This window comes from Musca autumnalis, unplaced genomic scaffold, assembly GCF_047663935.1.
Source record: "Musca autumnalis isolate F117 unplaced genomic scaffold, ASM4766393v1 scaffold_1, whole genome shotgun sequence".
Lineage (NCBI taxonomy): Eukaryota > Metazoa > Arthropoda > Insecta > Diptera > Muscidae > Musca > Musca autumnalis.
Window position 1 is genome coordinate 83,305,710 of NW_027411644.1, and position 27,595 is coordinate 83,333,304.

Consider the following 27,595-nt stretch of genomic DNA (forward strand, 5'->3'; position numbering starts at 1 on the left):
GGTCCTTGTATATTTGTGAACCGCTTTATACAGTATGCACCTTTTTGATCTGTCCATACCTGAAAACGGGGAACGCTTTAGTTACAGTACTTGCTTGGGCGTTACCGTGAGAGCCATCCCAATCACCATCTAGTAGGTTGGCCCGACACACTAGGTCCATCAAGAATGATCTTCACTTTCTAGAGAGGAAAACCCAACGATACAGGAGAGAACCCCTTGCTCAACAAGCATTTCAAGTAGGTTTGTATAGCTTTCACATAGTCGCAGTTTCTAATGTAAACAAATATAGTGTGAATAAAGTCCACCACAAACCAGAGTAGTTTTTGCTCAACTATACTCGGGATATTGCAGTCGTCTAAATTCTTATAGGGCAAATGTTGATAGCACCATGCATAGCACTCTTCGTCTTTTAAAGGTGCGATGCCAAACCTAGTCATTTAACTTCAGTGGATAGTTACATCCCATTCTTGGAACTGAAGTTAGACCCAATTTTGTACCAAATTCTGAAAGAATTCAGAGATTCAGACCGAATTCGTAAAGAACTCTGAAAAAATGTTAGCGGTAAATGTCCTAATAATTGTTTTTGTCGAAAACATATTGCGATTAAAAATATAAAGAAACTCTTATCACAATAAGGTAGAATCTATTCCATTTCCAATATTTCAACCATCTTTGATGGTCATCCTCAGGGATTGGCTTTCAAAAACAAGAACATTTGTTTTACGCAACTATAAACAATATGGTAGAAATTTATAATAACAATGATATTTCTTTCTTTTTATAAGAATAAAAACAAAAAAAATTTAATTCTTAAGTTGACCTCAAGCCAAAATTAAAACCAATGAAAAAAGCGTCCAAAGGTCAACAATAACCTCAAAACATAAAAAATTTCTAATTATTTTTTGTTGCTTTCAACCTAAAATACAATTAATTATCATTACAGATACAAAATATTCGTATTTTTTAAAATAAATGACCACACTTAAATTATTTTGTTCAACTCACTTTGATTTCGGTAGTGAGAAATTTCAGCACAAATTTGCCTCTTTTTCTCACTTTTTTTACATTTGTAATAGCTAATTTTTTCACGAACGTGAGTTTTGCTTACCCTCTTGTTGTTTATAATAAGGGAAGAGTGAGAACATAACAGCACTCACGGCGATATGATGTTTATAATAGGGGAGGAGGCGAGAAAGAGAAAACTCACGGTGAGATGCCGTTCATAATTGGGCTGAATATTTCGAACTGTTGCTTTGTCGTTATTTTTACCATATTGATACACAAAATCAATTAATGATGCAAAGAATCAATAATTCTTCGAAAATGTTCACTGCAACTGAAAATGTGTGGTTGCTGAAAAACAGCCGCTTCGTCAACTGAGATTCGCAACTTCAGTTGAGAGTTGCCATACGTGGATCAATTCTGACAACTGGCAACGCCACTCAACGATAATTGTTATCTATGATCGGCCCCAATATCTAATGTTGACTTGCAAGCTGAAAGATGTAAGCAACATTTTGAAAGCATTAGCAATAGTACTGAAAACGAAGAAAACGAGAGCCTCAACAACAACATGTCAGTCAACGAGGAGATAAATGAGAATCCTCCATCAATAGATGAAATTTCAAACGTGATCCTCGCACTTAAAAGAAACAAATCACCAGGAGAAGACAACATACCAGCCGAATTGCTTCAGATTGAACCGAGGACATCAGCGAGAATCCTACAACCATATTTGACGGAAGTCTGGCAGCAAGAGAGACTACCAAACAGTTGGACGCGCGGGAAATCATAAAACTCCCCAAAAAGGCGACTTATCAGATTGCAACAACTGGAGGGGAATCACCCTTCTTAATTCAATTTATAAAGTACTAGCCGTAATCATTAACAACAGGCTACAAGTAGTTGAGCGCTCACTACGCGACTAACAAGCTGGATTTAGAACCCATCGCAGTTGTATCGACCAATCGCATACTCTCCGAATACTTATCGAGCAATCCATCGAATGGCATTCGCCCCTATACTTAGTGTTCATTGACTTCACGAAAGCCTTCGATTCAGTGAAACGCAGCGCAATATGGAATGCTTTGCAAAATAATGGAGTCCCACAAAAAATAATAAATATAATAAAAGCCATGTACGAGAATGTATCACTCAAAGTTCGACACAACAATATATACAGCGATACGTTCAGTGCAAACATCGGAGTGAAACAGGGTTGTCCTCTATCCCCACTGCTGTTTGCGTTAGTGCTTGATACCGTTATGGTCGAAGTGTGCAAGAGAAAAAGAGGAATTGTGTGGGGATTTCACCGCCATCTTGAAGACTTAGACTTTGCAGACGGTATATGCCTAATATCCCATAAGCATAGCGATATGCAAAGTAAAATCAACGACCTAACAATCCTCTGCAAACGTATCGGCCTTAAAGTTGTTATGTTAACCTTGTATAACAACGGCGTAAGCCGCTGCGTATACGACGTCGTGATTGTGTGCAATACAGCACACAGTCATCGTGTGTTCCTCTTCACACAATTTTTGTTTTTTTTTGTCGATGTGGCATCACTGCTAATTGCAAATGTCAGGCACCAAAGGCAATGACAAATTGCAATCATTCTAATAAAATTGTGGTGGCGGTAACATCCCTGAAAAGGAAAAAAAAATTAACAAAGTGTAATTCGTGAATATTGGGAAGTAAATCCCAACCTCACTCAATTCGCATAACGAATAAGTAATTTCCAATTGGAAAATTGTTTCATAGCCCCAAGTAAGGGTAAAATTATAAGAAATGGTGAGTTTAGTGGAAAAGAAAATTTGTTGAATTCAATTATAAAGAATTCGTGTTTTTTCCTGATTGCAGTTGTGAAATTCATAATTACACGTGTTGCCGCATTCGTGCACTACAACCACCGGCAGATAACCTCGCTTAATTAGTGCAACGGCGAACAAATTAGTTGAGGAAAACCAACCATCGTTTTAGCCCGCTTTATGGAACAATTAAACAATTTGCAATAAAAAGGAAAATTAAATCCTCCACCACAGCCTAGAATTTTTTTTGTCGGCCATTATCCACGTTGTGTAACTAACGTTACATTAAGCCACCACAACCACCTCGAAAAATAGAACTTTCTGGAACTTTTTGCCAGCATTCCCGTTTGCGACACAATAGAAGGAAGCCACAACTCACAGAACCACCTTCACACAAAAGCATCCATTAACAACATTGTGATTGCCGCCATTTTATACACAATTTCAATCTGCATTAGAGAGGAGATGTTAATCCAAATTAATGGTAATGCCTACCCTCCAACTGTAAGTACGCAATATAACACACAGATATAGTCGGTGCAACCATCCTGCTCCTTCCTGGTAACCCATACCAACCAGTTACAGACCGGGAGGTGTGGGACCAGTCTTTTTTTGCTGTTTTCCTCGACGGTGAAGCCGAGTAGTCATCTTTATATTTTGGAAACCAGTTCCTACATCCAGCCCTCGACGTCAGCAGAGCAAATTATTTATTTCTTTCTCTTTTTAAGTATTCTCTTGGCATTGCACTTTGTATGCACACATACATAGCCATAGCCCTGTATGTATGTGTATAAGAAATTAATGTTGTTGTTGGACCTGTAACGGTTCGTCTCCGCGTGCAAAAAGAAGATGAAGATAATCATGAAAGTTTTGCAATAACGGTTTAACAGAAACGTTTTAGTGTACGTTGTTGTTGTATTGTCCTCATTTCCATTTTCGAATAAGAAATTTACAACAACAACATCTTTCTGTTTCTTTCTATCAACGATAAATCCAACTCACTTTAGTGAGAGAAAACAAATTCTTGCTCTCTTTGATGATTTTTTTTATCTCTTTTTTTTTTTGGGGAAAGAGAAATAGTCGGCTAAATCAACAACTGTTGTAGTTTCTTTCTATTAGCATTTCTCGTGCTTTTCAAATTTCATCTTCATTTTGTTCTGCGCTCGAGATTGTTTCTTTTTTTTTTCCAAATTTATGGGTATATTCGGCGTATGCCTGTTCACTTGTTGTCCATTGCTTATTGTAGGAAAATAACCCGTGAATACCCAGTGTAGTCCGGTCAGAAAATTTAGGTCCCTGAGAACATGATACTTGATATAGTACAATTTTCATCCGAATTTTGTTGAACAAATCTAGTATTCGATATTTTACTGACGGTTATTTCCTACAATAGTGATTCTTGTGGATGGATATTTCGAAGTTTTTTTCTGTTATTTGGTTAAATAATTTCGAGTGCGACTTTTCTTAAGCAAACAAAAGAACCTACAACAGATTTCTCCTATCTTTGGAAACTTCGTTTAAAACTCCGCGCCTTCGGATAAAAAGCATTTAAGAAATTTTTATACGTCGAGACTACGTTGCAGGTCGACAGATTGTGATTATCGTATACCGTACAAATTTATTGGATGTTTTTATTGAATTTCGATCTTTAAAAAATATTATGTTTACGATCCATAAACATCATCTTTATTTATAAATCATATCAATCGCATACCTCGGTTAAAATATATGCATACATAGACATATAAATACACACAATTTTAAGAATCTTTTCGACGTTAAATTGACTTGTGGTCAACCGAAACAGTAAATGATACTTTTTTTTTGTTGATGCGGACATTTCCGATTTTTTTTGGTTTATACTGCATATGGTATATATATGCATATGTTCTAATTGATAATTTTACCTGATAATTATATAATGTCAATCCCGTTATTTATGATCTCCGTCCATCTATCCTTATTGGATATTCACCTTCAGCATTTTATCCAGTGAGCTCATTTGGTAGAAAAATTGAGGGTAGTATTAAATATTTTGGTGCACAGTGGCACGAACGGGAATGACATGCAGAAGCAAATTTGAATTTTTGTATGTATTTCTGAACTGAATATAAATTGAATTGTTTTAATCGATTTTAAACTTATTATCAGTTAGATAATAATTGAATAGTGATTTACTATAAGACTACTTCTAAGCATTTATTGATTGTTCTTATTATAACGAATAGTTATAAATAAACATGTTTTGAATTCTGAAATTAATCATCATGAGGTTCTAATTGAACAATATAAGGTAAGGTAAAGGTAAGGGTCAGCCAAGCCAAATTATTGGGAGTCATCATCATCGATGAGACTCATTGGGGATTTTGTAGAAAATCCATTGGGAGGGCATGGTATCCCAACAAACACCTTGGGTACCCATATCAACAACAACAACATCATATCATTTTTTTTTTGAAATAAAGCATCCTGTTTGTGATTGTGAATTAATAATGAATCAATTTTGTTTATGGCTAGTCAGGAGTGGCCACTGAGCTAGACCGAATTTCTTCAATGGCAAGTGTATACCAGCGACATCTTGGTATGCCTCATTCCCCTTTACACTCCCGACGTAGTTACATAACAATGGCGCCCAACGTACAAGCCAATGTCTTAGGTTCAACTCCCATCAATGGGAATTGTTCCTGAACATTAGGTGTATGAATTTTTGTTTGATTGGTTTTCAGTATGTCTTGAGTTGTTGTTATATTACAGCATACCAATTGCGACATAAGGTCAATTAAATTTTAACATCATTTCTTGAATGTCAACTTAAAGAAAAGAGTTTTAGTCGTCTTGCAAGCCTGAATTTATGTCAAGCTGCAATTTTGTGACAAAACTTCTACATTTCGAGATTCATACCTCGACTTTCTTTAAAGCTTTATAATATATTGTCATCTGCAGTTGTTTTTTTATGATCTTTTGCATGATTTGCTATATTATAGATGCTTTAATATATTGATTTATTGGAATTGAAATTTTTGGGGAAAATTTTGACCACGCTTTTGGAAGATGATGAAGATTGTTTGTTGTTGTTGATTATTTTTTTTTTATCTTGGCTGATACCTTAACCTTCTACCAATTACCTTATACATTTTATGAAATAATTTTGACCCAAGATTAATGGAAATTTTTCTGGGAATTTTTGAGGATAAAATTATTGATATTTATTCGATTGTTGGCACATTTAAGACATATTAGTTTTCGTAATTATCTGGCACCTGCACTAGTAACAGCTTTTGGCAAACTTTTTTTGTTTCCGGTTTGAGATTTGAATATAGAGCGTCGTCGTGGAAGGTGCTGAAACCTTTCGGATTTTAGTTGAGATTCTTTGGGTGTTAGTTTTTTTTTCGGTTTTTTTCGTTACTTTGCGATAGTAATATACTATTCACTTTGCTGTCATATTTTTTTTTACCGTGGTAGTTACCATTCTATTTTCGATTGCGTGAGGCATAGGGTCGTCGCCCTCAAGACATTTGTTTTTCTCTTTTTGATTAAAAGACGGCAGGAGGGGTTTGATAGGCTCAAACTACCGATTGCTAGTTCTTACCTTTAAATATATAAGCTTTAAGTAGCAATATATTTTTGTTTGTTTTCACGTACACACAGGGTGTACACAGAACTGGACTAACTGTACCCGAAGACTGGTCTTCAGTTCGACTCGAGGTCAGCTGAAGTACCTTAAGGTTGTAGGGGCGGTTAGTCTGGAGAGCCTTCGGACGGCAGCGCTCAACCTTGAGTTGGAGCATTTTCCGTAGGGCTGATTGTTGTCTGGTTGTCGATTTCCCAGTGTATCTTTAGAAAGCCGTTCTATGCTTAACTAAAGATACACTGAAGAGACCTCGAGAAACTCTTTGAGGAAATTCTAACCGGCAACAATCACTCCTACGTTTTGAACAGTTTACCCCATAGAACAATAGGGGTAGGCGAAGAGAACTGAAGAGCCTATCGAAGTTCTATTTTTTTTTTTTCTTTTACCAGCCAAGACTATTCGAATATTATTCGAACTAATTTTACCCGGACTTACAAATATTTATACTGATCTACCACAGCCTAGAGAAAAATAATTTATTGCCGCAATTTATTCTGCTTTACAGAATTTCTGAGCATTTGTTCTGGTTTTGAGAAACTTTGCAAGAAATATTGATTCTTGATTCTATTCTTTTCGAAATACCGGACCTGTTGTAACCATTTAGTATTCTGGTTGCGTTCTGTTGCGTATGAGAATTTCAATATTGGAATCTACTATCTCGGCTATATATATTTCTGGAATTTTATTCAATTTATGGTATCATACCTACCTTTTGGATAACCTGTTGATCAGTGGAGAAGACACACTATTGAATTTTGATTTCTTCAACTTTTATTGAGATTTTTATTCGGACTGGTCAGTGCAATAACATTTTTGGAAAGTTTATTGTCTTTTTTGGAGTTTTCTTTTCGATTTGAACATCATGCAGCCTGCTACAGGTGCTAAGCCAAAAACTTACGGCATTATTACAAGGTCGACAAGTCAGGCAGTAGGAGAAGCTGCTGGAGCAGAACCAGGTATCGGATCAGGTATCCCAGCTAGTGCTGATGGCAATGATCTGCCTACACCAAACGAATTTGCAAGTCCACCAACTCTTTCGCAAGTAAATGAGCAACCAAGCACAATTACTAGACCTTCTTTTAGCCCTTTGACTATTCGTGGCAATGATGAAGATCAGGTTGATAGGCTTAGTAGCACAGGAGTTCTTGATGTAGTTCAGTCCGCCTTAGAGGCCACCCAAGCATCAATGGTTGAAACCATGAAAAAGGAAATGCAGAAAGCGGTTGCTGCTGCTGTTCAAGCTGCTTTTTCTCAATCTTCCATTACTCCAGCTAATCCTATTAACATACAAGAACCGCATTCTCAAAGCATTGATTGGCCTCATGATTTGCCACCACTACAAACCGATACCAGACATGCAGGTTCGGGTAGTAGAAACCAGGAAGTTCCAAATCGAAATAGGGAAGATTTTAGTAGGCCCAGGTATCCATATCTCAGTAAGTGGGGCATCAAGTTTGATGCTACCCCAAAGACACCGAATGTTGAAGATTTTATCTTTCGAGTAGAAAGACTTCGGAATAGTTATGGCTGCCCAGAACAAGAATTGGTTGATGAATTTCATCATTTATTGGAAGGCCGTCCTTGTCAGTGGTACTGGGGTCTGATCCGTCAATATCCAAATTTGAACTGGGAGATGTTAAAGCTGTGTATAGTTAGGGAATTCCAGCGTTTTCAATCAAATCTTGATGTGATGAGGCAGATTATGGACAGAAAGCAGGGTAGGGATGAATCTGCTACTCAATATATAGATGCCATAAATAGTCTGCGTACTCAGTTGAGGGAACCTTTGAAAGATTTTGAAGTTATTGACATCCTCAAAGCTGGATTGAAACCCAAACTTGCCCATTTAACATTTAGTGGCACTTTTTATTCGGTGGAACAATTCCGAAATGAAGTTAGAAAAGCTGAAGAGTTTCTTGAAAGGGAATCGTCGATGAGATTTAGGACTGGCCAACCCTCTCGAATGATAGATGAAATTAACGATTCTGATTTTGATGATTTTGTACATGATGTTGAGGAGCTGAGGCTTCGGCCGAAGGCACCTGGTGTTTCCAAAAATGAGACTTCACGGTGTTGGAATTGTGGCAGCAATGGCCACATTTTTAAGAATTGGTCTAGTTCTCATCGTTCAGTATTTTGTTTCCGCTGTGGATCACCAGGGGTTACCACTCCACAATGCAATAATTGCAAACAAATTAGTCGTCCTTCTAATGTTTCTAAATCAGAATCCATAGCTACTCAGACAGTGGACTGACTAGGTTCATCTGATATTTCCACTTCTACAGATCCAATCCTTTCTGACCAATGTAGTGTATTACCCAGACTTTCCGATAATATTGTCAAAACCAAACCTGATTTGACTTTGCCTTTTCATATCCGCATGGCGAATTACTTGAAGACTAGAGAGCGTATTTTCAATTCTGAAATTTCGTGTAAATCTGACGTTTTCGTTTCCAAACGAATTCTTAAAGCTCGTGAGCGGTATAAATCGAGACGCCTTAAGAGACTTTCTGTTTCTTCTTGCACTTTATCTGATTTTAAATCAAAAGACCCTCGTCCTTTTCGAGAAGTCTTAGTGAATGGTATTCCTATATTAGCAATGTTTGATAGTGGAGCTACGGTGACGTGTTTGGGCAAAGATTGTTTATCTTTTGTTGACAAACTGAATTTGAAGATTATTCCGGTTTGTAAGTGCAGCGTTGGTACTGCCAGCGGACAGCGTGTTTCTTGTGTAGGTAAAGTTAGAGTTCAGCTTACTTTTGATGATCTGACCAAACCCATGGATGTTTACCTCATTCCGGGTCTGGAGAATTCAATGTATTGTGGCATTGACTTTTGGAGAGAATTCAGCATAGCGCCCAAACTCATTAGCAGTCTCGAGATCAGTTCTATAAGTGAAGATTCCGACATGCATGTTCTATCTAGTGACCAGTTAGCCTTACTTGAAAAGGCCAAAGAAAGTTTTAAGGATTTCGAAAAGCATGGTCTCGGGAAAACGCATTTAGAGGAACACGTCATTGATACTGGTGATGCGGTTCCGATAAAGCAGCGTCATTATCCTGTTTCTCCTGCTGTAGAGTCTCTCATTTATAAAGAACTTGATCGCATGCTGAGTTTGGGGGTCATCGAGCCAAGTACATCTCCTTGGAATTCTCCAGTCACCTTGGTCCGTAGGGGTGAGAAGAATAGGCTGTGCCTAGATGCACGCAAGCTGAACGAGGTTACTATTAAAGACGCATATCCTCTGCCTTTTATCGATGCACTTTTGGGTCGTCTTCAAGACACATATTTTATTTCGAACATCGATCTTAAAGAGGCCTTTTGGCAGGTGCCCTTATCGGTAGACAGTCGTCCGAAGACCGCGTTTACAGTGCCGGGGAGACCACACTATCAATTTACTGTCATGCCGTTCGGGTTGTGCAATGCAGCCCAACGGTTATGTCGGTTGATGGATAGTGTGATCTCACCGGAACTGAAAAACAAAGTCTTCGTGTATCTAGACGATCTGTTGGTTGTCTCACCTGACTTTGAATCGCATGTGGTGCTGCTCCAACAGGTGGGAGAGATGCTGTCTAGGGCAAATCTCACGATCAACTTGAAAAAGTCAAAATTCTGCAGGCGTCAGTTAAGGTACCTCGGATATATAGTGGGTGAAGGAAAACTTAAGCCGGATCCGTCCAAAATAGATTCGATCACCGACATACCAATCCCCAAGACAGCTCGGGAAGTTAGACAATTTTTAGGAATGGCTTCATGGTTCAGGCGGTTTATTCAGAACTATGCCGAAATTACAGCACCTCTCACTAGGACTTTAAAGAAAGGTAAACCATTCTCCTTTGATGATCAGGCGATAGAAGCTTTTAATAAATTGAAAGTAGCATTGACTACTAGCCCGGTTCTTCACCATCCGGTTTTTGACAAGCGCTTCTACGTTCAGTGTGACGCTTCCAACCTTGGTCTAGGTGCAGTCTTGTACCAACTGGACGCTGTTGGTCTGGAACGTCCCATCGCCTTTCATTCTGCACAGCTCTCCAAGGCTGAGCAGAACTATAGTGTGACGGAGCGGGAGTGTTTGGCAGTCATTAGTGCGATAAAGAAATTTCGCCCGTTTATCGAAATGATGCCATTCACTGTCGTGACGGATCACAGCGCGTTGAAATGGCTGATGGGACAGAAGGACCTCAGTGGTCGGTTGGCAAGATGGAGTCTGAAGTTGCAAGCCTTTAATTTTGATATCCAGCACCGCAAAGGATCACAAAATGTCGTAGCCGATACTCTTTCTCGCGTTCACCTGGACGAAGTCCATATGTTTGTTGACGAAAGGCCTCTTGTTGACTTAGATTCACCCGAGTTTAAAGGTGAAGAATATACACAATTAGTTTCCATGGTGCAGGAAAATCAAGACAGTTTACCAGATTTGAAAGTTAGCGATTCGTTTGTTTACAAAAAGACACTCCCGTCAGATGGTATTCCGGTACATGAAAATTTCATTTGGAAACTTTGGATTCCAAGTACTTTAACCGAATCACTTATTGATAAGACTCACACTTCGTCATTGAATTGTCATTGTGGTATAGGACGTACGATCGCGGCACTGAGGCAATATTTTTATTGGCCTAAGATGGCTCAACAAGTCCGGAATTTTATTAACCACTGCATTGTTTGTAAACAATCCAAAGCCCCAAATCATATTTTAAGACCCAAGATGGGCACCGAAACCGTTACCGATAGGCCTTTTCAAAAGATTTTTATTGATTTCATTGGACCTTTCCCGAGATCGAGGTTAGGTAACACTTATATTTTTATCGTACTCGACCATCTGACAAAATTCGTTCTGCTGAAGCCACTAGCCAAGGCGAACTCAAAAAACGTGATAAGATTTCTAGAATCCGAAGTGTTTCACAAATATGGCGTGCCACAGATTGTACATTCCGATAACGGAAAGCAATTTACTTCTTTAGAATTTTCTTTATTCTTAAATAAATATGGATGCCGATCGATTAGAAATGCCGTGTATTCGCCTCAGGCGAACGCATCGGAACGCGTAAATAGGACCATAATCGCGGCGATCCGGACATATGTTTCGGAAGATCAACGCGATTGGGACCGAAATATATCATCCATAGAATGTTCTTTGAGGTCCACTTTTCACACGACACTTGGTTGTTCACCGTATTTCGCATTATTCGGCACACACATGGTTACACACGCGAGCACTTATGATTTAGCACACAAACTAGGAGTTTTGGAAGATGGTTTAGTTGAGGTAGTCCCGAAACACGATATTTTGAATTTAGTCCGCGAAACGATTAAAACGAAAATTCACGATTCTTTTGAAAAATCTGCTGCACGGTATAACACAAGGACTCGTGACGTCAGTTTCAAACCGGGGCAGGAAATACTTAGGCGCAATTTTGTTTTAAGTGACGCTTCGCGCCATCTTAACTCAAAGTTATGTCAAAAGTTTGTAAAGTGCAGAGTTGCCAGACAGATTGGAAATTCCTTGTATGAAATTGAAGACCTTCAGGGAAGGAAAATAGGCGTTTATCACGCAAAATATTTACAGCACATGGTGCCAACAAAATAATTTGCCCGGCTTTCGTTTTTTTGATGACTTTTCTGTTCTCTTAATCTTAGGGTCGCGGTTCTTCCCCACCCTAAGCATACCTCGGTTAACTTCCCGAATCAGTATGGCTTCGGCAGGCCTATGCCAACGTGTTCGGGTTTGTTATGTTAACCTTGTATAACAACGGCGTAAGCCGCTGCGTATACGACGTCGTGATTGTGTGCAATACAGCACACAGTCATCGTGTGTTCCTCTTCACACAATTTTTGTTTTTTTTTGTCGATGTGGCATCACTGCTAATTGCAAATGTCAGGCACCAAAGGCAATGACAAATTGCAATCATTCTAATAAAATTGTGGTGGCGGTAACATCCCTGAAAAGGAAAAAAAATTAACAAAGTGTAATTCGTGAATATTGGGAAGTAAATCCCAACCTCACTCAATTCGCATAACGAATAAGTAATTTCCAATTGGAAAATTGTTTCATAGCCCCAAGTAAGGGTAAAATTATAAGAAATGGTGAGTTTAGTGGAAAGGAAAATTTGTTGAATTCAATTATAAAGAATTCGTGTTTTTTCCTGATTGCAGTTGTGAAATTCATAATTACACGTGTTGCCGCATTCGTGCACTACAACCACCGGCAGATAACCTCGCTTAATTAGTGCAACGGCGAACAAATTAGTTGAGGAAAACCAACCATCGTTTTAGCCCGCTTTATGGAACAATTAAACAATTTGCAATAAAAAGGAAAATTAAATCCTCCACCACAGCCTAGAATTTTTTTTTGTCGGCCATTATCCACGTTGTGTAACTAACGTTACATTAAGCCACCACAACCACCTCGAAAAATAGAACTTTCTGGAACTTTTTGCCAGCATTCCCGTTTGCGACACAATAGAAGGAAGCCACAACTCACAGAACCACCTTAACACAAAAGCATCCATTAACAACATTGTGATTGCCGCCATTTTATACACAATTTCAATCTGCATTAGAGAGGAGATGTTAATCCAAATTAATGGTAATGCCTACCCTCCAACTGTAAGTACGCAATATAACACACAGATATAGTCGGTGCAACCATCCTGCTCCTTCCTGGTAACCCATACCAACCAGTTACAGACCGGGAGGTGTGGGACCAGTCTTTTTTTGCTGTTTTCCTCGACGGTGAAGCCGAGTAGTCATCTTTATATTTTGGAAACCAGTTCCTACATCCAGCCCTCGACGTCAGCAGAGCAAATTATTTATTTCTTTCTCTTTTTAAGTATTCTCTTGGCATTGCACTTTGTATGCACACATACATAGCCATAGCCCTGTATGTATGTGTATAAGAAATTAATGTTGTTGTTGGACCTGTAACGGTTCGTCTCCGCGTGCAAAAAGAAGATGAAGATAATCATGAAAGTTTTGCAATAACGGTTTAACAGAAACGTTTTAGTGTACGTTGTTGTTGTATTGTCCTCATTTCCATTTTCGAATAAGAAATTTACAACAACAACATCTTTCTGTTTCTTTCTATCAACGATAAATCCAACTCACTTTAGTGAGAGAAAACAAATTCTTGCTCTCTTTGATGATTTTTTTTATCTCTTTTTTTTTTTTGGGGAAAGAGAAATAGTCGGCTAAATCAACAACTGTTGTAGTTTCTTTCTATTAGCATTTCTCGTGCTTTTCAAATTTCATCTTCATTTTGTTCTGCGCTCGAGATTGTTTCTTTTTTTTCCAAATTTATGGGTATATTCGGCGTATGCCTGTTCACTTGTTGTCCATTGCTTATTGTAGGAAAATAACCCGTGAATACCCAGTGTAGTCCGGTCAGAAAATTTAGGTCCCTGAGAACATGATACTTGATATAGTACAATTTTCATCCGAATTTTGTTGAACAAATCTAGTATTCGATATTTTACTGACGGTTATTTCCTACAATAGTGATTCTTGTGGATGGATATTTCGAAGTTTTTTTCTGTTATTTGGTTAAATAATTTCGAGTGCGACTTTTCTTAAGCAAACAAAAGAACCTACAACAGATTTCTCCTATCTTTGGAAACTTCGTTTAAAACTCCGCGCCTTCGGATAAAAAGCATTTAAGAAATTTTTATACGTCGAGACTACGTTGCAGGTCGACAGATTGTGATTATCGTATACCGTACAAATTTATTGGATGTTTTTATTGAATTTCGATCTTTAAAAAATATTATGTTTACGATCCATAAACATCATCTTTATTTATAAATCATATCAATCGCATACCTCGGTTAAAATATATGCATACATAGACATATAAATACACACAATTTTAAGAATCTTTTCGACGTTAAATTGACTTGTGGTCAACCGAAACAGTAAATGATACTTTTTTTTGTTGATGCGGACATTTCCGATTTTTTTTGGTTTATACTGCATATGGTATATATATGCATATGTTCTAATTGATAATTTTACCTGATAATTATATAATGTCAATCCCGTTATTTATGATCTCCGTCCATCTATCCTTATTGGATATTCACCTTCAGCATTTTATCCAGTGAGCTCATTTGGTAGAAAAATTGAGGGTAGTATTAAATATTTTGGTGCACAGTGGCACGAACGGGAATGACATGCAGAAGCAAATTTGAATTTTTGTATGTATTTCTGAACTGAATATAAATTGAATTGTTTTAATCGATTTTAAACTTATTATCAGTTAGATAATAATTGAATAGTGATTTACTATAAGACTACTTCTAAGCATTTATTGATTGTTCTTATTATAACGAATAGTTATAAATAAACATGTTTTGAATTCTGAAATTAATCATCATGAGGTTCTAATTGAACAATATAAGGTAAGGTAAAGGTAAGGGTCAGCCAAGCCAAATTATTGGGAGTCATCATCATCGATGAGACTCATTGGGGATTTTGTAGAAAATCCATTGGGAGGGCATGGTATCCCAACAAACACCTTGGGTACCCATATCAACAACAACAACATCATATCATTTTTTTTGAAATAAAGCATCCTGTTTGTGATTGTGAATTAATAATGAATCAATTTTGTTTATGGCTAGTCAGGAGTGGCCACTGAGCTAGACCGAATTTCTTAAATGGCAAGTGTATACCAGCGACATCTTGGTATGCCTCATTCCCCTTTACACTCCCGACGTAGTTACATAACAAAGTCAACATTAATAAGACTAAGTCCATGCAAATAAATAGAAACGTCACCTTCAATTTTAATATAGATTATGTAGATATTGATTTTGTGGAACAATTTTGCTATCTAGGATGTATTATGTCATCCCAAGGAGGAGTAGATGACGACGTGAATTTTAAGCTGGGCAAAGCTAGAACAGCCTTTGGACGACTGAACAAAATATGGAGATCTTCGCAAATATCCAAAAAACAAACTCTGGGTAGACTTCCGTGAGACTTGATCTTCTGTGTCTCTTAAACTGTTTAGAGGTGTTCTCACTACCTTGCTCTAGCACTCAAATCTATACTCAAAAAGAGGTATCCTAATCTCATCAAAAAGAAAAATACTTACTCAGCTAACGCCATTAGCTTTGTTGCTATAACCCATCGAAGAAGCCAGATTTCTAGAACTGGAGATAGACCCAGAGCCAGATTAATTAGAAAAACGAACATAGAAACATATAATATGTCTGTTCCAGAACTTGCAAGAATAACTAATTTTTACTAGGAAAATATTTTTCCTTTATAATATAGAAAAAAAGGTAAAGAATACATAGTAGATTCTTGTAGATTCTGGTACATACATATTTGGTTTGTTCCAGAACTGCAAGAGTCTACTATTTTTTCAATATCATAAAGGAAAAATTGTTATCTTAGTAAAAAAATTTCCATTATGTTATTGAAAATGTGTGTTCCATAACCTGCAAGAATCTACTATTTTTTACTACGATAACAATTTTTCCTTTATGTTATCGAAAAAAATAGTAAAAATTAGTAGATTCTTGCAGTTCTGGAACAGACTAAAAATGAATAAAAAGTAGTGGACTCTTGTGTTCTGGTACAAACCAATAGTGTCTATTCTCCTATAAAATAAATCAAATTATTAATAAAAATGATAACACATTTTAAAGTTGTTGGCAACACGTCCAAATGACAAATAGCAAATACAATAGAAACGATTAAAAACGCCCATCCCTTTCATTTATGAACGGCGATGCTTTACATGCGTTGTCGCTATTCAAACAACGGCTTGGTTCTGTGCGTGTAGTTACATTTATATTGAAAAACGAACTAAAAATGAACCGGGTAATAAAAAAAACAACTGAATATAGTTCCGATAGTTTGTTTTACGGAATCATCGTTTTGAACTTGTTCGTAACACTGGCATTTTTTATTCGGAAAAAAGCAAATATTTAAAAATAAAGAAAAAAAATAAGAAAATCAACAAAAATTACAAAATGATATAAAACGCGTTAGAATTTGTATTTCCCAATAGAATATTTACGTCATCCGGACTACTAACAAGGCAAGAAACCGTCTCTTCTATTAGATCGGTTATATACACAAAAAAATTTTGTGGAGTATACCACTGAATCCTAGGATCGCCAACCTTTATGAGCTGTCTCTTCGTATAATTTGAGGAGGCTTTCGAGAATCCAAAAAAAAAGAGGCAGTGGAGGATATAGAACAAACATAAAATGTCCCAACGACCTGCATCACGTATAGATCGTTTCGCTCAGATGAGCAAGCAAGAAGAATTGATTGCCAAGAAACGTCAAGAAATATTGGAAAAACAACGGACTGCTGAATTGGCGAAGAAGGTTGTTGCCCAACAATTGGCCAATAGATTAAAGAATGACATTGAAGCGGAAAAGGAGGTGGAAAAGAAAGGCTCAGATGCTAGCGAGGATGAAGTCAAGACAGAGGCATCAACGTCTTCGACATCAACGGCGGCAGCGGTAACAACATCAACGTCTGCAACCAAAACTAGTGTAACTAACAAATTCACAGGTAAAATGTATGGTGGTGGTCAGAAACGTTCCTCGCTGGCTATTCCAAATGCTGAACAACCGCAACCCAAAATACAAAATAGTTTTTGCAATGATGGTTCATTTTTGGAGAATTTTAAAAAGATTTTAGAAAAACAAAAGCAACAACAACCTAAACCATTTGTACCAGCGTAAGTAAAATCATTGGATTTTTATTTTTGTTATTTATTAACTTTTATCTCAACTTTCAGAGCTGAAGCAACTGGGGCGGCGGCAAATGATGGCGAGGGAAATACTTCTAATTCTACATTAAACCAAGAGCAAAGCGGGACACTTCCACAACATTTACAACAGCAAATGAACACACAACACCAACAGCCACCGTCACAACAACCTCCACCACCACATCCATCCACAATGCCGCCAACATCGCAGCCAATGCAATTTCAATTTAATCCCGCGTTAATTGCTGCCCAAAATCATTTGCTTCTGCAAGATCCCAATTCTTCTCCGGTGCCACCAATGCCCATGCCACCACATACGGCCTACTTTAATGCTGCAGTTTCTGGTCCACCACAATTTGTACCTCCACCACCACCCGCAACAACAGTAGCTGCGGCCATGTTAATGCCTATGCCCGGGGTAACAGTGGCACCACCACCACCTCCTCCTCCACCGCAATTGCCCCTAAGCTTGGCATCTTTGACACCCCTGTATATGATACCAGCTCCAGAACCATTACAGCTGAATACAATACCACAACCAAAAGAATTTGATTTGAATGCCATACCAAAGCCTCAGTTAAATTTGGAAGCTATACAAATACCAGCAAATAATGGTCAAGATTCAAATGTAAATACAAGAATAGATGGTGGGGAGCAGCAGCAACCACAGCAAATCCATGAACAGCAACAACAACAACAGCTGCAGCAGCTGCAACAAGTGCCACAGCAAGAGAATGAACAACAACAACCAGAGCAACAATATCAGCAACAAACACAAAATCAACAACAACCTATGCAATTTCATCAGCAGCAACAACACCACATGCAGTTTCAACAACAACATTTGCAAGAGCAACAACAGCAGCAGCAACAACACTTTCAAAATCAACAAGATTTCCCACAAAATCCTCAAGGTGAGCTTATTCTCAAGTTTGACTGTGATGTTTGATTTCTTTTGGCGAATTTTATTTTTAAACATATTTTTCTCATCGTTATTTTAATTTTTAACTCAGTCAAAATCAGTTTTTTCTATCACAAGTTTTTATCAGGGAATCAGTAATAGTCATCATCAGTCAAATTTAAACGTTCATAAATTTGTTGGTGAATAGACGATGAAATTTGTTCTTCTATATTGAAACCCTTGGCGACAGATAGTCTTTGGCGTCCTGATATAATTTTTTTTTGCAGATGTCCATACTTCCCGTAATATAAGCTTTCTAGGATCCCATGATTCACGATGTTGTTGTAAAAGCTTATGATATGTTTGTAAGTTAGTTTTTCTGTTTAATATGGCTATGCGTCTATCTCCTTTTCTAGGAATGTAGCTGCTTCGATTGGTTGTAACCACAAATCTACTAGAATTAGTTGAGTAGGTTTGTAAAGGTGCAGTGTGACGTGCGGGCCTACGCTGCATGATGGGCATATTTTTTGCACGGTGTCATAGGAATTCAAATAGCTGCAGCCAAAACTACTCTCGTTTGTCGTGGCAGCTGACGCTTCTCAATTACGATCGATGGGAGGTGTTCTCCGAGGACCACATTCACACGATAGTTGTTTATGGCATCAGCGACTGCATCTGTGTGAAAGATATCCAAACCTGCTTGATAGGCTTGCTGATCTACAGTTCCTCTCTTATATCGTTTGCCTTTCGCTCTCTCTAGATTATCCAGATCCCTTCTCACATGCCTTTTGCAGTTCTCAGGTAGGCGGTCTGACAGGTTTGAACGTTACACTTGAGTTCGCGGACCACACTGGCACTGCATAACTTACCACAGACAAAAAGGTTTCTGTTTCTGCACCCCAAGTGGTGCCGGCTAGGGACTTGAAGAACTAAGCTTGTCGAAAATAGTTGGGGCATACGCGGACAACATGAACATACTGTCGAATGTGACCCATAGAATTTTGGAGTAGTTTGGGGTCGGAATCCAGCTACCATGACATTCAACTCTGTTTTAACCTCTGCCGTCCTTGTGGTCAAATAGGAGTTCAGCCTTTGACATCAGGGAAGATACCTGAACGCCAAGATTTTACAATCATCTGCTAGGGTGACAAAAGCATTATCGGCCTCTACGATTCAACTGTAGTTGCGTTGCCAGAAGAGAAAATCATACAATAAAAATAAGTTAAACGACAGAAATTTTTGTCAAATTCATTCAATATCAGTGTCTTGAACCTTTAGCTATTATTTTAATAGTAAAAAATACCAATTTCAATAAGAAAATGGACTTTTATATTATCAAATTTACTGTTGGCAACGCAACTGGAATTGGGTTGCTATCCATAATCGGCCCCTTAGAGAGATACTCGACTCCGGTCACATCCAGTTGTTTAGCAATACGATGGAGATGCCATCAGGTCCCAAAGCTTTGAATGATTTAGTGTTCCTGATGACAATCGCAACATCATCCATTGTAAATTGTGGTGGTTCATCCTCGGCAGGAAGATATATTATGCGATGTAGTACTCTTATCTTCGCCTTGTCACTTCCGATGTGCTATTGAAATAACATACGCACCTCTTCGGATCAGTCGGCGTAGCGTCGCCATACGTGGCTGTGGTCACATCTTGCTTCTTTCAGGGTTTAGAGAGTCACCACTTATTCTAGCTCCAATGTTGCAACTTTTCGGATGATCCAGCCACTTGTTCCGTCTGTGCTCACCCACCGAACAGCCTGTTAACTTACCGTGTTAGAATTGCCTATACAAAGCTCTCTGCCGGGAAATTTGTTCTCACTTCGGTATTCGATTAGCAGGTATATAGTGGGCGACTGTAGCTGTGATGATGCTACTCGAACATTAGAAGGGCAGTTCTCTAAAGCATTGATTGGTGTACTCTCTGAAACTAGGCCAATTAGTTTTGCCATGATTGATGAAAGAGCGACATTCAGAGGTGATAAGGTCTGTCGCTGAACGGAACGCTGATGTAGTGCGGTTCCGGGTAAATCCAGTGTTGAAGAACCAGCCACCGTAGGATCGAATAGACTATCTAGTTTGTACGAAATTTTGCACAACGTAAAGGTACTACTTGTTGCTCGGTTTACAGCGATATGTTTCCTAACATAATGGTCCAAATGTCTTAACAAATCCTATGGCGACCAACTAAAATGGGTGGTGGGCAACAGGGACGTAGTCAAAAATGCATCACGAGGCCATTTCGGAGGAACCCAACGGGCAAAATTTGACGTTTTGTGAGTAAAATATACCAAAAAGTCTTAAAAATTATCGTTTCGGGTGGTGCGGACCTCCCCCTGGCTACGTCGGTGGTGTGCACGATAACTATCGAAAGAAGGCGAAGAAGATTTTGAGGCAGTAACAGGTTACCGTATGCCAAGAACATTCATTGTAGTGCATTTGTTTCACAACTTCGCAAAATCATTCGATAGTTCGAAAATTCGCTATTGCAATATCCAAAACCCAAAAGCTTTAAAAATCCTACGGTGACTACCTAATTACACTGTGCAACATTTTTAAGGTGATCTCGTGTAAACAATTCGAACTGAGGATTTTTTGAAAGTACAGACCCAAACGACAATAAACCGTAGTTGGGTTTTGTTGTGTCAGATCCAGCTCGGATTTTATGGCCCCATCTAAACATGTACTGAAACAACGTGATAGAGGCATTTTACAACAATGACATGTTCTGAAGATTTGTGTATTACATTCCAGGGAATATCCAAAAGAAAGTATTCAGAAAAAATTAACCGTTTTGGAGATACGGTGCAAAACAATTTAATGAAAATTTCAGTAAAGTGTGAAATCCGAAATGCGAGAATAAACTGTTGGTTGAAATACGTGTTGTAAAAGATATGATGCAAAATACCGCTGAAACAACATGAAGTAAGCATTTTAGAGTTGCAGAATGTCCTAAAGAATTGTTGAGAACATTATTTGGAAGATTTTTGCAAAAGGTTACTTGGTTCAACTCCCAATAGTTTAGCCGATACTGACCAGAATTTCAGCAATTATGTAAAATTTTCTATATTTTATAGATTTTGATGCCCTAGATGGAGTTCTTATGTGGTTTTATCAAAAGATAAGTTCTACTAGTTTAGGCCTACAATATTGCTAAAGCCAGCAAGGTCAAATTCCTATTCGTTTCTTAGATAAAGGCCTGATAAATGCAAAAAAGTGTAGATTTATCCCGGTTTAGATGAAGCCATAAAATCCAAACTGGATCTGACAGGACAAAACCCTACTAGGGTTTTTGTATATTTAGACTACAAAAAGTGCATACTTGAAGTTGTTTGCATTTTCAGTGTTGCATAGTGTTATCGAAAGGAATGAATTCGAAAAATAGATCCAGCTCCAAGCTTCGATGTTTCTACTTTCCGTCTACCACACCAGCATAAATTTGGATTGGTCAATGTATTCCAATTTGACATGTGACATTACTGATTCCCACTTTACAATCTTCGTTAGGATCACAATCTATCTCAACAGCCAAGAAGTTGTACAAAATAATATCAAATCTACCATAAAATCAAACTCACATCAACAAACATACATACATACATATTCTCTTAATCGAATTGTTTCAAAGCATGCTTAAAGTGTTGTTTGTCCTCTACTATTATTACCCCCACCCCCTCTTGTTTCACTTTTCTTTTGTTTTTCTTTTATCCCTTTAAAAAAATACTTATTATGTTTCAAGCTTAACGAATAAGATTTTAAGAGAATTTTCAGTAGTTTTTTCAGACAATAACAACCCGCTCGACAATAACAAATCCATACAATTACCAACATCCATAGAAAATCTTATCGAGTTGGTGGTCGAAAACGGTGATGCATATGAAGAAACTCTGCGTGGCTATAAGAATCAATTGCATCCTGCTTTGTGGTAAATAACTTATGAAATATTTCAAAACTTATGACATGTAAAGTGAAAATATGGATGGGAAAGAAAGGAAATTCCAAAAATAGTTTGTAATGAAATTCAATTTTAAGGTTTTAAAATGATTTGGGAAATTACCACTTGAGTAAAATGATAAAAACCCAATACCACACTTCAACAAGCCACGCATTCCCAAACCATAATATTATACAAACTATAAAAGCAGCCGCAATAAAGAGAAGCAAACAAGATGATGATGATGATCATTGATGGGTTACTATGGATACAGCTCAAGGCTTGCAAAGATTGATACTGCAATACATTAAAAATTTGTCTACATCTCTCGTGGTTATCTCCAAGTTTACTTGTTGTAAATTATTTATCATGGTTTCGTTTATTATTATCCCTTCCTCTCTTTCTCTTTTTCTCTGTATACTAAACTTTAGGTTCCTCAACGATAAGTCCTGTGAACAATACCATCACTATCGCCAAGAAATAATCGATAGACGCCAGGAAAAACTTAAAGAACAACAACAAAAAGAATATGAAGAAATGAAACAAGAGAAAATGTCCAATCCAGGTGGCGGTGGTGGTAACTACAAACAACGTCGTCCCTTTTGTTCAATGGAAGAAGATAAATATGATCCAGAATCGGTTATAAGTGCCGATAATGATTCCGATGATGAATATCGCCGCGGCATGATGGATCGCAATCGTGATAATATCAAGCGACGCATTGAATGCCGCAATGAGTTGAGCGAAGAGGAACGTCAAGAGCGTGAAGCCGAAGAGCTGGAAGAACAACGCCGGATGGAAAAGAAAAAGTTACGCAAAAGTCGTTGGGGTGGAAAGGTTGAGGCGGCGGCCGATGCTGCCAGTTCATCATCGTCAAGTAAGGAAACTTTGTAAAGTTATAAATATTTAAAAGATTTTAATTTGTAGCTTTTTTACTTATAAATTTAGAAGGAGGTATAATGGGGGTTCTTGGGAATAATTGGGGATGATTTATGAGGATTGCCCAAATTGTTTACATCTTATCATCCATTAACCTGTAGGTTAAGAAGGGTATATGCTCTTTGATAAGATAAAAAAATGTGCCTAATCGAAATAAGGGTTTTGGAATAGAGTATCCAGTTTGGGCGAAATTTTGCACAACGTTAAATTTCTTCCATACGAGTACATCAAGTTGAATGCAGTTGAATGTATATATTGGAAAACACCTTCGGGTACCTCCCTCACAAAAGTTCAACATATTGTCTTAAGTGCATTTTGAGGGCTGTTCGAGGATCGTTTTGAAAATTTTAACGAAAATACTTCTTGTAGTCCTGTTTACAGGGATATATATTTTTTTGTTGGACAATTATTTGCTTTCTGACATTATGGTCAAAAATTTCACAAATCCTACGGTGACCAATTAAAATCGGTGGTGAGCACGATTCCTTAAATTTTTACATTTCCTTCAATTTTTACAAAATATATTCTATACGAGAGATCAGAGCTTCATAGCAACTATAAAAACATTGATGTACATGAAAAGGATAAGAAAGGTAAATGCACTTTGATATGGTAAAAAATGTGCCTCATCGAAGTAAGGGTTTCGGACCCCAAAAATTTGTATACGAATACCGTTCGTACATCCCACACAAAATTTCAGTTTAGTGCACTATAAGACCTCCCCTCGAATCGTTTTGATTGTGATAATCCCCTTAATATATAGAGGGTTATTCTGAATGAAAACTCCACATAAGTTTTCTCACTCTCCGTTCAGTTGAAACAGCAGAGAGACAAAACTCACGGGTTTTCACGGGAGTTTTCATTTAAAATAACCCCCAAAATTTTTGGGGAAAGGATTTTGGTTGTGTATTCGATCTGTCCATAGATTGAAGCCTCAATTTACATAGGCTGAGGGTATATCTCTGTCGACAAAGCCAACTTTCCTGCTGTATTCTCTATTCAAGGGACGTAAATATCCAAAATTGTTTGTTTAATAGCCAAGATTTTGTTTCTCTAACAATTCCACCTCCGTTTCTTCAGGTGTACCCACAAGTTTCGGTAATCAAAATAAGCCAATGCTCTCTGCAGTAACACGCAATGATCCTGCACTGCTACAATATGCCAAATTAAATTATGGCTCAACAAACCTCAGTGAAGAAGACTGGCAAAAGTGTGAGGAACACTACAAGGTGAATCTGCTGTATCAGGATATGATACGCAAACGGCAGGAAATTGATCGCTTGGCCAAGAGTGGTAAATTTAAATATGAATATGATTCGGATGAAGATACTGAAGGTGGAACATGGGAACATAAATTGCGGCAAGCCGAAATGGATGCAACCCGGATGTGGACACAGGCTTTGACCAAACAAAGTGAGGGTAAACATCATATTGGTGATTTTCTACCACCTGAGGAGCTGCGCAAATTCATGGAACAATATGAGGCCAAGAAAAATAATCGTCAACCGGATTTAAGTGATTACAAGGAATACAAGTTACGAGAGGATAACATTGGTTTTCAAATGCTGCAAAAGTTGGGATGGAAAGAGGGCCAAGGGTTGGGTCAAGATGGTGCCGGTATTGTGGACCCAGTTAATAAGTATAAAAGCATGGGGTTTCCTCTAAATTGATGATATAATTATTTTCTTTTGAATTAGGGGTCCTCAACGTGAAGGTAACCAGGGTTTGGGTGTCTCAAGTAGTGCCACCCCCGAAGATTGTGACAATGAATATGATGCCTATCGCAAGCGTATGATGTTGGCCTATCGTTTTAGACCAAATCCTTTGGTAAGAAGTTAAGGACATGTTACCACAAGAAGACAATTAAATAATCATCTTTTTGTTTTGCAGAATAATCCCCGCCGGGCCTATTATTAAATGGAAAATATTGTCCTACCATATACCCCCATGATATTTTAGCTTGGACAAATGTGTTAATTTCACTGTTTACAACAAAAACAAAACTACTGAAAAAGATGTCAGATTTCATTATAGAACAAAATATACAAAAATACTGTATCTGTATATCATTGAATTCAAAACAAAAACAAAATTAATTTAAAATAAACAAAACATTTATTTGTTTAGAAAAACAATAATATTCTTCACTATATTTCTTTTGTTGTCTGCTTAATAATTAACTAATTAATGATAATAATACTCTTAACATTGTCTATGTCGTAGTTGTGTGTGTATGTATGAGTGTTGTAAGGACAATTTACTAAATCATAGCCTAAGAGTAGAGAGTTAATACTGGTGTTTGATTGCCTCTGGCCATGAGAACAGGACACTTAACGCCATTGGATAACATTTCCAACCATGACATGTACAATGGGGCTGATATGGCTTCCTGTAAATCAAAAGAAAAAAAGTACGGTAAGTAATACATTTAAATTATCAATTAAGTTTTCTTCCTTATCTTCCTTACCTTTCTAGGCATTGGCAAGGACATAACAATAAGGGTAGCCTTTGATGAATGCTCCACGACCATTTCATGTATACGCAATTGACGATTTGTTTTCTCCTGCATATCTTCAATTTCTTCATTGGTAACGCCAGCATAGTCACTTCCTACATTTGCAATATACCGATCAAGGATTTGTTTGTGTTGCTGTAAAGTTTCGGCGCGTGGAGTATGTGTCAAGCCCTTGAGCATTATCAGTTCGGAGTATTTGATACGGAATTTGGTCAACAAACTGGCCATGCTGTTGTCAGGAAAAAAGCAAAATGAAATAAAAAGAAAAAATGTTTAAATAGGTGTTCCTTTCGTAATAATAAGGTAAGAGCATTTTCTCACATACTTCTTTTCTTCATTTTCTTCATCCTTGCCATTGCTTAGAGCAAACACACGTAGTTTACAGCCAGCCCAATTGGAACGTTGTGATATAATATATGGCAAGAGCATGGTTAAGCCTAAAAGAGAAAGCAATAAAAATAATATAAATCAGGAAATGTATGGTTAAAAGAAGCTAACATCCTTTCTTTCAAAAAGGTGCTGTAGAAGTAGCCTTTCTTTCAGAAAGGGGCTATAGAAGCAAGTTTTCTTTAGGAATGGGGCTATAGAAGCAACTTTTCTTTAGGAAAGATGCTAGAGAAGCACCCTTTCTTTAAGAAAGGTGCTATAGAAGCACCCTTTCCTTCAGAAAGTTGCTATAGAACTTCACTTTCTCTCAGAAAGTAGCTATAGAAGCACCCTTTCTTTCACAAACGTGGTATAGAAGCAACCTTTCTTTCAGTAAGGTGCCATAGAAGAACCCTTTCTTTCAGTAAGGTGCCATAGAAGCACACTTTCTTGCCATAGCTCTGCACCCTTTCAGAAAGGGGCAATAGAACCAGTCTCTCTTTCAGGAAGGGACAGTAGATCAATAGAAGTTCCGTTTCAGAAAGGTGCTATAGAAGAATCCTTTCTTTCAGAAAGTTGCTACAGAAGATCCCTCCCATTTCCTTCTGAAAGACGCTATAGTAGCAGCACTTCTTTAAGAAATTTCTATAGAAACAGTCTTTTGTTCCAAAAGGTCAGATAAAAGCAGTATTTTTTTTTTCAAAAATGTGCTATAGAAACAGACTTTCTTTCAAAAAGGTGATATAGAAGCACCCTTTCTTTCAAAAATGTGATATGGAAGCACTCTTTTTTTATAAAGGGTCTATAGACGCAGCCTTTCTTTCACAAACGGGTTATGGAAGCACACTTTCTTTTAGAAAGTGTCTATTGAAGCATACTTTCTTTTAGAAAGTGTCTATTGAAGCAGCCTTCCTTTCACAAACGGTTCACGGAAGCAGCCTTTCTTTCAGAAAATGCTATAGAAGCACCCTTTCCTTTTGAAAGGTGCAATAGAAGCACCCTTTCTTTTTGAAAGGTGCTATAGAAGCACCCTTTCCTTTTGAAAGGTGCTATAGAAGCACCCTTTCCTTCTGAAAGGTGCTATAGAAGCACCCTTTCCTTCTGAAAGGTGCTATAGAAGCAATCTTTGTTTCAAAAAGGTGTTATAAAAGCAGCCTTTCTTTCAGAAAGGTGCTATAGAAGCATCATTCCTTTCAGAAAAGTGATATAGAGACATTCTTTCTTTCAGATAGGGGATATAGAAGCACATTTTCTTTTAGAATGGGCTATAGAAGCACCCTTTCTTTTAGAAAGCGGCTATAGAGGCACACTTTCTTTTAGAAAGGGTATTTGAAAACAATCTCTCCTTCAGAAAGGATCAATGAATGCAGACGTTCTTTCACAAGGGTCTATAGAAGCACCATTTCTTTCAGAAAGGTGCTATAGAAGCAAACTTTTTATCAAAAAGGGTATATAAGTTCAAAAATTGTAAATTAAGTGCAGTTTAGGTTCAGTTCGAAGATTGCTCCGAATAAGTTCCTGTCCTCAGGACCGCAGGAACTACCGGTCCTGATACAACTTTCATTTTCTTTGTGGGCAAGTCCATACTTTTTGAGATAATTGTCCAAAGCCTCTTTAAACCTTTGGCGTCACCAAAAATAATGGCACCATAACTCTCGAATTGAGTACCGGATATGGTTCGTAATATTACTTCCAAACTAACATTAAGATCGAAAATAGATTTGATATGGTCACATTTTAGAGTACCTTCTACACAAACG

General features: G+C 37.7%; 2 protein-coding genes and 2 long non-coding RNA genes across 6 annotated transcripts in view; 3 read left to right on the forward strand and 1 right to left on the reverse strand.

The window, feature by feature from the left end:
* The first annotated feature begins 2,606 nt into the window (after positions 1–2,606).
* On the forward strand, positions 2,607–4,556 carry LOC141390645 (uncharacterized). The gene is made up of 2 exons (XR_012409432.1): positions 2,607–2,790; positions 2,860–4,556. It is a non-coding gene; the product is annotated as an uncharacterized lncRNA (long non-coding RNA).
* Positions 4,557–12,345: 7,789 nt separating this feature from the next.
* LOC141390646 (uncharacterized) lies at positions 12,346–14,800 on the forward strand. The gene is made up of 2 exons (XR_012409433.1): positions 12,346–12,522; positions 12,592–14,800. It is a non-coding gene; the product is annotated as an uncharacterized lncRNA (long non-coding RNA).
* Positions 14,801–16,221: 1,421 nt separating this feature from the next.
* LOC141402240 (uncharacterized) lies at positions 16,222–25,089 on the forward strand. Of its 2 annotated transcripts, none has more exons than XM_073983134.1 (7): positions 16,222–17,137; positions 17,198–18,084; positions 21,853–22,006; positions 22,447–22,892; positions 24,035–24,593; positions 24,652–24,781; positions 24,845–25,089. In XM_073983134.1, exons 1-7 carry the CDS (start codon positions 16,656–16,658, stop codon positions 24,869–24,871), a joined length of 2,685 nt encoding a protein of 894 aa, XP_073839235.1. In that variant the 5' UTR covers positions 16,222–16,655; the 3' UTR covers positions 24,872–25,089. The 2 variants fall into 2 exon arrangements, with proteins under 2 accessions (XP_073839235.1, XP_073839243.1); XM_073983142.1 differs by having other exon boundaries at positions 21,856–22,006.
* NKCC (sodium potassium chloride cotransporter) overlaps positions 25,050–27,595 on the reverse strand; it is a 50,524-nt gene continuing 47,978 nt past the window's right edge. For both annotated transcript variants that reach the window (XM_073983113.1, XM_073983120.1), the window contains exons 9-11: positions 25,795–25,906; positions 25,422–25,698; positions 25,050–25,343 (exon numbers count right to left, since the gene is read on the reverse strand). In XM_073983113.1, coding sequence (XP_073839214.1) covers positions 25,227–25,343; positions 25,422–25,698; positions 25,795–25,906 — 506 coding nt within the window. In that variant the 3' untranslated portion in view covers positions 25,050–25,226. The remainder of the gene's footprint in view (positions 25,344–25,421; positions 25,699–25,794; positions 25,907–27,595) is intronic.

Coding starts and splice junctions, on each gene's coding strand:
- LOC141402240 (XM_073983134.1), top strand. CDS start 16,656: ATGTCCCAACGACCTGCATCACGTATAGATCGTTTCGCTCAGATGAGC. Junction 17,138..17,197: donor CCTAAACCATTTGTACCAGC/GTAAGTAAAATC, acceptor CTCAACTTTCAG/AGCTGAAGCAACTGGGGCGG. Junction 22,007..22,446: donor CAATTGCATCCTGCTTTGTG/GTAAATAACTTA, acceptor ACTAAACTTTAG/GTTCCTCAACGATAAGTCCT.